Source organism: Euleptes europaea, chromosome 7, assembly GCF_029931775.1.
Source record: "Euleptes europaea isolate rEulEur1 chromosome 7, rEulEur1.hap1, whole genome shotgun sequence".
NCBI classification, from domain to species: domain Eukaryota; kingdom Metazoa; phylum Chordata; class Lepidosauria; order Squamata; family Sphaerodactylidae; genus Euleptes; species Euleptes europaea.
In genome coordinates, this window is record NC_079318.1 from 60,189,357 (window position 1) to 60,202,248 (window position 12,892).

The window sequence follows — 12,892 nt, forward strand, 5'->3', positions numbered from 1 at the left end:
AGACTGGCAGTGGCTCTCCAGGTTCTCAGGTCTTTCACATCACCTGTGGCCAGATCTTTTAACTGGAGATGCCAGGGATTGAACCTGGGACCTTCTGCATGCAAAGCAAAAGCTCTCCCACTGAGCCACAGCCCCTCCCCACACTTCCATCACACATTGTAACACCACTGGCTTTCCAACAAAGATAATCTATGCTTTCTAAAATGTGGCAAGCACCATAGTCCTTGCTCGAGGATTCTGAATTAGAGCAAAAAACTGGCATGACACATTGCAGCAATGCAGAATTAATGGAATACCAAACTAAAGACTCCTGATCAAAGAAACGCTGAGACTTATCATGTTTGATGGGTCACTTGCATGGCAGGAAAGAATAATCCTCTACAACACGTGTATAGACAACATCGAGTTTGGGTGTCCTGAATTTTGCCAATGGCCTAGCCGAGGCAGGACGGATGCCTCTTCACTCTCACAAATCTGATACTTTCTTTTTGTTAGAAATGCTACAATTATCATTATCATTATTAATTGTGAAGACTCTCTCAGGGTTAAAATCAGGAAGAACGTGGGGAGAGGGGACAAGGCCCATTACATAAGATCAAAAGATTTACTTTGCTGATGCTGATCCTGAGTTTGTTGCGGTTCACATCTGTCTCTTCCCAAACCTCTCCTTCATTGAAGGCAATGTTTGGAGCTTGGCCCAAGGTCTCTGATGGCCGGCCAGGCAAGATTGGGGGAGCGTTCTCCTGGTCACTCAAGTGCTCTCCTTGCAAGACATCCTCTGTGTTCTCACGAAGCAAATCTCCAGGAACTGGAGTGACATTAACAACACTGAAGGGGAGACAATACACAAAATCATGAGATTAAATAGCCTCTAACTATGCACTAAGGGTTAGGCACTCCACCTCAAGTAATGCCACAAAGATCCCACCAAAGAGCAGCCAACATTATGGAAAATGTATTAGCCCACATGTAGTAGAGCAGCAGTTTTGGACTGTTAGGATAAGGTAAACCCAGGTTTAAATCCCCACTCTGCTATGGAAACTTGCTGGATGACCTTGGGCCAGTCACACACTCTCAGCCTCAATCCTGGCAAATATTCTGATGGGAGACCTACAAGGAACACCAGGGGCATGATGTGGAGGCAGGCAATGGCAGTCCCCCCCCCCCGGATACCTCTTGCTTTGAAAACCCTACGGCGTTGTTATACATCAGCTGTGACTTGACAGCCAGGGGAAAATGTGATATGGAATCCATCAATACAATTGTGTCCTGGGAACACAATTGACCCTGGTCTGTGACCCAAAAGGGAAACTTATTTGCCATTCAAGTTCGACATAGGGGCTTATCGCACCCAGGCTGGGAAACGCATGGAAAACATCTTAAAAGTGATCGTGCTAGATGTGATTTCCTATTTCCCCCCTGCACTTCTGCTCGTTCTAACCTCTCTGAAACATTTGCTTTCAGAGTGCACCTCCAATGAAACAGCGCACAAAAGAAAGAAGGGGGCGTGGAGGGAGCACCACGTAACTTGCTTGGGTTCCCCTCCACCTCCCTCGGCATTTTGGTGTGCTTGCTTGGGATCATCAGTGCATCGGGAAGACAGGACAATGGGCTCACGTTTCCCCCGATGCTTCTAGTTCTCGCAGGAATGCAAAGGGACAAAAAGGAGGAAATCATTCAGATCTTCCCTTGGGGATATTGCACCAGGAGGAAAACGGCGGGGGGCGGAGGGGAGAGAAAAGAAAGAAGAAACTCAGAAACAATCATTCTCCTGCAGCTCTCAAGGGAAGGGGGAATCAGAAGAACAAAAGTAACAAATTTCCTTTACAGCCTTGTCCGAGCCTCGTCTGTAACACAGAAACAAAGGAGACCGGGTGGAGAATGGGTCGCTTCTTTGCAGGCTTTAAATAACTTGCCTGATCCCTTTTTTTAAGAAACAACGATCCAATGTTACTCCTAGTGCATTTATTTTAAAACAAAAAACCACATGGCCACGGGAGGGAAAGAGGAGGGGACATGGGCTACACGGTGGGTGTGAACAACAGAGGAGTGTCTCAATCTTATCTGCACTTCGGGGGAAGCTGTCTGGAAAATGGAGAAAGGAAAAACATCGTTCTATAAGTGTTTTTGGAAACCATGGGGATAACACAACTGCAAAACGCTTCCACCCCAAAGGAAGGGGGGGAAGTGCGATCATGAATGAATAAAACGTCTCAATAAACGTTTCAAACAGTAAGTGCGTTAGCCCTTATAGTTTAAAATCTACCCTAAAAGGTTTCCAAAGCTCATACATAGGTCATAACCTGTTACTCGGGAGTTGCCATACTGGAGAGATTCTCCTCATTCAGCCAAGGAAGGATTCTATTATGTTGTAGGAATAGATCTAATCAATTTGATCATTGATGGCAAATAATGCAGGCAGAAGTTCAGAAACTGGGAATTTAGTATCCGCACAGATCAATCCTGAGGGCCGCCTCCATCTCAGCAGCTGGCCGCTGGCAACCTTGCAACACTACTAGTGCACTCCTTAAAGGATCCTGGCAGAGGCCAGGAGGCAGACAAAAGACCCTGGAGTGGGGCAGTATGGGTCGTAACTGTGCCAGTGTCTCCAGCAACCATGCAATGGGGTCACAACAAACAGGGCAGAAAGAATAATCATGTGGCAGAGGCAACAGAGGCCTGGTTCTACACATGTCACAACTGAGGGTGGAAAGGGGTGGGGCTATGGCCCTGGCCATGCTCGTGGAACACACACCCCACCTCCTTAAAGTCACAGGGCTCCATGTCACAGGATCGGGACAGCGGACAAATCATATAATTGGGAAGGGGTCACAGCGATGCAGTCACCGGCGGTGACCCCAAAGAAGCCCATGATCCATGTGGTCCAAAGGGCCCAGCCCACAGAAAAGGGGCACAGAAGAGGACAAAGAAAGTGTACCCAGACAGGGTGTCCAACACTCACTGGCAAGGGTGCCTCTCAGTGGCCTGGCCATGCTGCTGGGGCCACTCCCAGGCAACCCCTGCTGGGGGTGGAGCAGGAGAAGGACCACCAAGGTGGAGGACTGCATGGGGGCATGAAGAAGCACTGACAGATTCTCCCAAGAACCTCTTATTGTGTGCCTGCCCATCCCCAATGTCCCTAGTGACAGCCAGCAGCCTCTCCATGTGCCCAGCAGCTGCCCACACAGACACCTCCAGCCTCTCCATGCACTGGGGACCTTGGGAAACAGCATCCTTCTACTGGCAGCAGGTCTCCAGCCACTTGCTTGACCACCACCTACATGAAAGAGAGACCTGGCAACCGGCAGGAGGGTGGGGTGGCGGGGACATGGTGGTGATGTTACCAAAGAGTTTCTGGGGGTTCCTAGTGCTACAACTGTCACTCCCAGGTATTCCCCAGAAGTTCTGTCATTGCACACGTGACGCCGGTGAGTTTTTATTAAATTTTAATTTCTCCCCTGCCACTGCTTGAAGTGGCGGTGGAGAAGAGAAACATGGGACGTGGGACTGGGGGCTTGGTAGCCCTAAGTGGGGGGGATGGGCTGCACTGGCTGCAGGGCCTGTACCTGGGGCTGCAGCAAGGGTACCAAGTCCTTTACATTCCCAGGGTCCGCAGCCACTGCAGCACCAACCTTGCCCCCCCAGAAGGAGCCACAAGTCCACCACAACCAGCATCGCTTCCACAGCCAGAACGTCCAGGCCACCTGTTACCACGAAGACACCTTCACAGACCTCGAGGCCAAGTTCTTGGGTAGCGTGCATGTTGCCCAGATCTGGCCTCAACTGCCTGTTGATTGCGTGGCCAGAGGGCAAAGGATGTCCGCTGGGTTAGTTGCCCAGGGAATAACGAGAGGGGGCAACCAGGCAGAGAGACCTCTGACTGCCCCTCCTCCTAGGTGATTGGTTGCAGCTATAGTTGTATCCTGTGCGCTGGCAGGGCCATGCCGGGGGGGGGGGTGAGGCAGTTGAATTTTTGCTTTTCATGGGCACCTATGGGCTACACCGTGTTTTTTCAAGGTATAACTTTTTGCCACTGATGGGAGGTGTTCCTGGGCTGAAGCGGCTTAGGGAGCTGACTAACTCCTACCATGCCCTCCAGCCTGCCCCCTTCCTAACTGGCACAGCGACCTATGCCACCACCTTGCCGATGGGCAGCTGTGGCGGGGCTGCACTGGTGGCTAGGTCTGGCACAGCAATGCTGGGGTGCTGCACAAGTGCCACTCCTGCCTACAGCTGTGTAACTCCATGATATGCCAGCACACTGGCGAGTCGGTTCCCTGAGCACTCCCCCCCTGTCACTTAGGATGTGCTGTAAGAGACACAGACAGCACAGTAGACTGGACTAAGAGGTGGATTTGAACCAGGAATATCTACATTCAGATTCCTGTTCAACCCGGAAGTTCACCTGTGACCCTGAGCAGTAGGAAGGGCAGGATATACATATAACAAATTGTATTATGGGTTTATCATTTCTAGAAATATATGGACTTGAGGGGTCTGTTGCTGCCTTTCATTTCCATATAAGTTATGACACGTTTTTTGCCAAATTTAACTTCATATTGAGACATAATCCTTGGGGGAAGGGCATCTACCTTTGCAGGACAAATAGCAACATGTCCAGAACAAGACATCACCCAAATTCTACCGAGGTGGATATTCTTGGGAACCTTTCTATATATATCCTGACCAAGACTACAGAGTGAATGTCTCAGTCTCTCTGTTGGCCCTGCAGGTCCAAAGTCACACAAAGGCATTCAAGCACTTAAACATTTAAATAATGAATAATCACAGGGGAACTGTGAAAACATTTCTCCAGAGTGATCAGAGGAAACATTCATAAGATTTGCCTTTGGAGACATCCATGGATTCATACAAATAGTCACATATTTGAAGTTTACATGTAAAATTTACAGGTATGAATTATCAGTATGGCAAATCCAAACTATATTATCAGACGTTTTGTACTTGGAAAGGATCCAGTATACCTATAAGTGCTGTATAAATAAAAACTGTTCTTGAGGAATAACTAATTCTTCTTGTGACATTCCTTGAATTCCACAGCAAGTTGACTGTGTTATGGGTGCAGATCTATGACTCACCCAAACATGGCCGCTGTCTGCCTTGTATTCTGCTGAGGTGGAGTGGAGGTACTTGTAGATAATAAAATATCAGTACCAGCTTTTTCCCAGTCAAAAGCTTCATTCTCAGTAATCCCTCTTTCCTTCATGCTGTTTTCAAACACTGTCATGATGAGCTAGAAGGGAAAAACCATGTAGCAATAAAACTGAAATATTCATTCACAACCAAAAATGAATTTTTAGAAGAAGAAGAAAAAGAAGAGTCGGTTTTTATACTCTGCATTTCTCTACCTTTAAGAAGTCTCAAAGAGACTTACAATCACCTTCTCTTCCCCTCCCCACAACAGATACCTTGTGAGGTAGGTGGGGCTGAGAGAGTTCGGAGAGAACTGTGACTAGCCCAAGGTCACCCAGCAGGCTTCATGTGTAGGAGTGGGGAAACAAATCCGGTTCACCAGATTAGAGTCCACTGCTCATGTGGAGGAATGGGGAATCAAACCCGGTTCTCCAGATTAGAGTCTGCCACTCTTAACCACTATACCCCACTGGCTCTCAAGAAGGAATTCACTATGCATTTTTGGCTTCCAGCTATTACTGGACAGCATTCAGTTAGGGTCAAGGCTAGTAGTCTTATGTGATTGTCACTGAATACTGCCAATCCTGGTGGCAGTCTTGATCTCTGGGTGCACTTGATAGGGAACAATCTTTGTGGTTCTACATTTGTGCACTCTGGGTTATGTGGATAATGCTGCTTGCTGTTGTTCCCATCTGATGTCCTTCTGATGGAGACAAGCAAGGCTCAGGCTACACTAAGTGCAGTTCACAGGGGTAGGATGTACTGAATGACATATGATTTCTTTAAGAGCAATACTGTGTCCTACAAGAATACCCTGGCCTATGCAATTAAAAATCTTCCCCACAGAAGATAGACAGCTGGAATTAATAGTGTGCCTCCAAACCTGGGCAGAGTGCAATATCTTGCTTCCATTTTGATCAAATTTTGAGGAGCTGGCATAAACACAGGAATAAAAACAACAAACTCCAAGGCAATTCAGAGACCTCCAAAACTGCAAATGAGTTAGCCAGTGTGGTGTAGTGGTTAAGAACAGCGGACTCTAATCTGGAGAGCCAGGTTTGATTCCCCACAACTACACATTAAGCCTGCTGGGTGATCTTGGGCCAGCCACAACTCTCTCAGAACTCTCTCAGCCCCACCTACCCCACAAGGTGCCTGTTGTGGGGAGAGGAAGGGGTTGTGATTGTAAGTCATTTTGAGACCCCTTAAGGTAGAGAAAAGCGTGGTATTAAAACCAACTCTTCTTCTTCTAGTCCTTCACATACTAGGTTGGATTGGTTTCTTGTGAGAAACAAAAATAATGGACTTCTCTTTTAGTTGTCTCTGAAGATCTAACTACGTGTTCCTATAGTTCCATGTTTCTTATAATGGATATTTTGTTTTTATACTACACAATTGCTGAGGCTGCAATCTGAAACCAAAAAGACAACGCATGAAGAGAGGGGTTCCCTAAACCCCTTTCTGTTGTGCCTTTTCCCCACAAAAAACTGCCCCTTCCCCCACACCCCTGTGTTTATTTCCTGATAGGGAAAACAAATGGTGAAAGCAGTAAATAGAATAGGTGGTTTTCAGTGGGAACAAATAGTGCTGGGATAAGAAGTCTGTTCCCCACAAAGCTGCTTTTTGGCTGCCAACTACAACTTCAGCAATGCTGCAGAGCAGGGAAAAAAGACCTCCATTAAAAGAATAATGAAACTACAGGTACGGTTCTGTCTTCAGGAATTCTTCTTTTCTGGTGATCTAGGATATACATTCAGACTTTGCCACAATGATATTTTCAAACTATCAGTAAATACAGGACTTTACCTGATAATCTGGTTTAGTGAAGTAATCCAGATTGGCAATGTGATCTAGGAAGAGGTGGAACTCAGAAGGCATATGTTTTAGCAGCATTCGATGTTCATATTTCTCTTTAATCATTCCAACTTGCTCCTAGAAAAAAAAAGATATCTGATTCCAGTATCACACAGTTCTAAGCGTAATAAAAAAAATTAACAGTGCAAGCCTAAAGGAGGGAGCGAATGGCATAGGGAGTGGACTGACTCTTACACTAGCATATCTTAGAGATATGGTGGCGTAAGGGTCAGTTACGCCAGTGCAGGCCTCCAGCACGGCTGCAGGGCGCTGGCACAAAACCACTGCAGCTGGGCACTGGTGATTCTCAGGTGCAGAGAGCTGTGCCGGACTGGTTGTGGGCAGTTCAGGGGGCATGGTGGAAGCCCATTCAGCCTGGGCCCATTCAGCCTGGGCCCGCCCCCTTTGAGGTGCAGCCTATAGGCGCTCATTATTTCAAGTGTCCCCCCACCCCCAGAGCAGCCATGCCCACAAGGCCCCAATCAGATCAGGATGCCAACGAAGCGTGCAACCAAATGTCTTCCTCCCCAGAGGCAGTCAAGCCCCCTCCCCAGCACCCCAGCACCCAGTCGCAGTCCCCCCCAGCCCTACAAAAACCCCAGCCAGGATGCCCCACAACTCAGTAGGTACACTGTGCAGCATGGGACACTGTTTCTCAGCTCCCTGTCATGCGGAGCAGCAAGGCATCTCGGCGGCAGGGAAAGCACTTAGCACTACTGGGCGAGCACTTTGCACTAACACCCAAAGGGGAGACCAAACTCCACACTCGATGGCTGAGCTCTCCCAGTTCTGAACCCTAACAGGTACCCTAGCTCATCAGCTAGGACCCAAAGGGGTGGCCGAGCACTGACAGGTGAGCAAGGACTGTCCCCCAACCGCCTTCCCCCCTTCCCTTCCCTTGTGGGCTGCCCCAGCAAAGCCACTTCCCATAACTGGGACTGGCAGTAGAAGAAGAGTTGTTTTTTATATGCCACTTAAGGAAGAATCAAATTGGCTTACAACTGCCTTCCCTTCCCCACAACAGACAACCTGTGAGGTAGGTGGGGCTGAGAGAGTGTGACTAGCCCAAGGTCATCTAGCTGGTTTCATGTGTAGGAGTGGGGAAACAAACCCAGTTCACCAGATTAGCCTCCACCGCTCATGGGGAGGAGTGGGGAAGCAAACCCGGTTCTCCTGATAAGAGTCCACCCCTCCAAACCCCTGCTCTTAACCACTACACCACACTGGCTCTCTCCAACCCCCCCCCCCAAACTATAGCCCCCACGCACAAGGGGCTGTAGTGTGTGGGACCCAGGCTGGAACAGATGCTGGGGGAGGGGGCCCTAGCTGTTGGCTCTGATCTGGACCCAGCAGCTCAGGCAGTAGCTGGGCTCCTCCTTGGACAGGGCACAAGAGGGGGGACGAGCCCCACTATGCTGAGTGGAGTGGGTAACCACACCATCCTGGGACTCATTCCCTTGCAGGAATGGACTTCCGTGGAGCACAAGCCAAGGAGGACTGCTCATGTACTGTTGGTGTTGACATGAGCGCCAGAGAGGTGAAGGTGTTTTGGATGGCGACAGCTTTTTGCTGGGGGAGGGCTGCAGCTCATGCAGCAGAGTCTTGCCCCAAGGGCTGCAGAGTGGTCTCTTTGGCGACCCCTGAGGGACCTGTCAGTGCCCACCAAGGAGCTCTCCACCCCTTGTTGCGGATGCACATGTCTGTGTTTTTCCATTCTGCAGGTGGAGATCCAAAGAGGGGAGCTCCAACAGCTGACCCCCCCATGCCACACTGAGCCCTAGCCACAGAACAAGCCTGTCCTTGGAAGGTGTCAAGGAACCCTGCCTGCTGGCCCACCCACCCCTTTCCAGACTACTGACCCAGAAGCCATCCTTTGCCCTCTGGCCATGTGACCAACAGGTGGTTGAGGGCAGATGCTGCAAAAAATCTGCACATCATGGACGCTGTTCAGGAAATTGGCCATGAGCTCCGTGAAGATGCCCCGGTGATTGCAGGGGACTGTGGTAGTGGGTGGAAGTGGTGTCGAGGTGTTGTGTGGTGAGTATCAGGGGTTCTGCAGCCACCTGGCCTGTTTGGGATGCCCTAACCCTCCCCACACCCCCTGGACTTGCTGACTCCTTCCCTTCCCCCTTCAGGCTACTCCCAGAGTGGGGATGCTGTTGTGGGACTACCTTTGAAGGTGTCTGAAGGGGGCACCATGTCAGCCACTAGCCAGTCCAGCCAAGCCCCTGCCCCAGGGCACAGAGATTAGAAGGACTCCACCTATATGGAGTCTCCATCCCCACAGCCAGAGATGGAGCTGAGCAATAATGAGAACTGCAGCACCCAGGCTGCAGAGGCAGGGGTCGAGAGAGGTGAGGTGACTGTGAGAGCGGCTGGTGGAGCCACAGCAGAAGGGAACAGGGGCCCACAAGAGCTGATGGTCCATTCTTTGTCCCCCCACCACAGGGTCCTTTTCCCTGGTGTTCGCAGCTGATGTCGTGAACCACCTCCATGCCCTAACCCCCGTGAGATGAACTGCACCAGCCAGGTTGGTCGGATACTGGGCATCTCAGAGTTCCCAGAGCCAGTGGCTGAGGGTGAGCCCATGCAACAGCAGGACTCAACATCTTTAGATGGCAGCGCAGTTGGGGAGGTGGAGACTGGGGATGGTAGGGAAGTAAGAGGCAAGCTGCATCCTCCAGAGACAGGTTGCACAGCTGCTAGTGCTCCGGGTGATGCAGGAGAGTCTGTCCCCTTAACTGGGCTGGGAGCACAGGGCCTGTTCCTAACTCAGCCCATCCCCTCCACACCCTGTCGTCCATGTGGGAGCGGGAACGGCTGGAGTGCTGGCAAGAGTGGCAAGAAGCCTTCACCAGCAGTCAGTGATGGATAGGAGGGCTGGCAGCGTCCGTGACAGTGGCTGCTGGGCATGTAGAGGGGCTGCTTGCCTTCATGAGGGATGTGGAGAAGGGATAGGTGTTCAAGAGGCTGGTGGGGGGGCCTGTTTGTGGCAATTCGGGCTCCTGCTCTTTGACCTGTTTGCCTCCCTCTTGCTCCATTATCGGCAGTGGCTCAGCAGCAGAAGCAACCAGCTGTGCAGGGCGACCACCAGTGAACGGAGGGCACCCGCTACTGCACACACTGACCGCAACATCCCCCCTTCCCCTTCTGAGGTTTGGGCACCCTTTGCTCCTGGCTTGGGGTGGCATGGAGGGGGGGAGCTTGGGCCCCGCACCACTGCCAGGTGCCCAGAGTTTTGGGACTGAAGTTGGTCCTTTTAAGAGAGGGGGGTGCTGACAGCCAGCTAGCATCCCTGGACACACCTCTCTCCACCACTGGGGTCTGACAGGCACTTTGCTCAGCCCCCGCGCCAGACAGGCCATGATTGGTTCTGGCTGCCCTCTCCATCAAAACCCTGCTGTCTCCCCACAACACTGCCACGGAACACCACAGCACGGATGCTGGGGACACAAACACAGTTGCGCCTAAAGATGGCTTATAAACCCTCTTTTCCCTGAAGGCTGCCACATAACTTTACCCCCCAGGGAATGGACTAGCAGCAACTTTGCCCCACAGGGAGTGGACTGCTCTGCCAAATGGGTAAGAAAGTGAGTTAGAAATAAGCAATTGTTGCTTTAGTGCATTTACATGCAATGAGGGTCTTACTTTGCTTTTGCTTCCCATTGCTGAGTTTCCTACCTTATCTTTGATCTTGCGCCATGGAAGCTGCCCAACCGCAAACTCCACCAACATGTAAAAAAGGGACCAAAGGTCATCATGTCGACCCATCTCCTGAGGAAAGTAAAAGAACCAAAAGATCAAGTTCATCTTACTAATTAAACAAAACCTTTATGCCTGAGTGGGAAACTCTTGGACCATGAACTAGCAACTACCAGTTAGAAAAACCATTCTGCATTCTAGGCTTTCATCCAACCTTAAGTTCTCAAGCAGTGGTTTGCAAACATTCTAATCTCAAGGAGCTCCTACACATTAGCCATGGAAGCTCTTCATGTGGCAGGGCCATTGAATGTGTCCTACTCTCACCGTCTAGGGTGCTGGCTACATCTGTTGGGCTTCACCAATGCCCTGTGTAATTTGAGTATATATCCCAGCATATGCCCAAACTCTGCTACAGCTGCCCCTTGTAAGGAAAGACCGATAATGGAGGACAAACTATCTGAAATAGGAGAAGTGGCTGGCTTTCCTTTAGAGCAGGGGTGTCAAACGTAAGGCCTGTGGGCCAGATCCAGTCCCTTGAGAGCTCTTATCAGGCCTGCAAGCCAGAAGAGGCAGCCACCCTCTCCAGTCCCGATTTGGGCTGGCAAGGCATGGCCCGGCCCAACCAAGTGACAATTATGTCATATCTGGCCCTTGCAACAATTGAGCTTGACACCCCTGCTTTAGAGGCCTTTTGTGTATTATGTGGGCCATGCTTACTCCTAATTTTTTAAAAATTAATAATTTTCCAAACAGAAAATCACCACCCAAACAACAACAAACCTTTTTTTAAAAACACACAGAAACAATATAACAAAAAAGACAACAAAATACATAAAGTTGAATCAGACTATTGACAGCGGGCTTAGTATTTAACACATTTTCCAATTTATCTTACAATTACAGATAAGAGAGGAATTCATTAATGGCATTGGGGATTAAAATATAATTCTTTATATATTTTAGACTTAATTCATTTTCCATAATCTGAGGAAGGGCTTAGATAGATAGTGAATACCTTTCTGCTTATTCATATAAGCATTCTGCATAATCCGTATCACATTCAAATACAAATACTACATGAGTCATGTACAGTGTGAGCACCTGCATCCCAGCAATTCAGCAGTCCAAGCATGGACTGAAAAGATCCATTGCAAATGCAGAGCTGTTTTTCTGCTAATAACCAATGCTGCTGAATCATCTGAGCCCCAGAGAACCCTACCAATTTTTTCAGATCTCCTATATTTTATATTTGTATTCAATATGATGAAATCATATGCCTTCACATCTACATGTCATGTCTTTTAAGGATGCCTGTCCCTCACTGTTGAGGTTCTCACTGAGAAGCCCAATAAAACTCACAGGAAATACAAGACTTAAACAGCAACTGCTGCTCCACAGAAAAGCCTAATCTAGTGCTGTGTGTGTGTGTGTATGTGTGTGTTAAGTGCCATCAACTCGCTTCCAATATATGGTGACCCTATGAATTAATAAGCTCTAAAATGTTCTATCATTAACAGCCTTGCTCAGGTCTTCCAAACTGGGGGCCATGGCTTCCTTGACAGAGTCAATCAATCTCATGTTGGGTCTTCCTCTTTTCCTGTTGCCTTCAACCTTTCCTAGCATTATTGCCTTTTCCAGTTACTCTTGTCTTCTCATAATATGACCAAAATACAATAGCCTCAATTTGGTAACTTTAGCTTCTAGCGAGAGTTCAGGCTTGATTTGATCTAGAACCCACTGATTTGACTTTTTGGCGGTGCACAGTACCTGTAATACTCTCCTCCAACACCACATTCCAAAGGAATCAATTTTCTTCTTGTTAGCTTTCACACCCATACATAGCAATGGGAAATACTATAGTATGAGTTTCCTTGATCTTGGCCACCAGCAACACATCCTTGCATTTAAGGATCTTTTCAAGCTTTGCACATTCTTTCTTGATAATATCTTTGGTTTCAACTCCAAGTCTTTGCACATTCTTTCTTGATAATATCTTTGGTTTCAACTCATAGTTCTTCCGGTTCCCATTCACTTGAACTTAGCAATGAAAATTGGTTCTTTACATGGTTTTTAAACTCTTCAGGAATGTTGTTTAGATTGTATTTTGGCACTATGAATGTTTCTGTGTTTTTCTTCAGCTTTGATCTAAATTTCAATATTAACAATTCATGCTCTGTGCCAC

The 12,892-nt window shown here is 48.7% G+C and overlaps 1 protein-coding gene across 2 annotated transcripts in view; it reads right to left on the reverse strand.

The window, feature by feature from the left end:
- TTBK1 (tau tubulin kinase 1) overlaps positions 1-12,892 on the reverse strand; it is a 103,259-nt gene that overhangs the window by 37,340 nt on the left and 53,027 nt on the right. For both annotated transcript variants that reach the window (XM_056852907.1, XM_056852908.1), the window contains 4 exons: positions 10,690-10,782; positions 6,961-7,086; positions 5,100-5,254; positions 609-828 (listed from right to left, as the gene is read on the reverse strand). In XM_056852907.1, the coding sequence (XP_056708885.1) occupies positions 609-828; positions 5,100-5,254; positions 6,961-7,086; positions 10,690-10,782 (594 nt within the window). The remainder of the gene's footprint in view (positions 1-608; positions 829-5,099; positions 5,255-6,960; positions 7,087-10,689; positions 10,783-12,892) is intronic.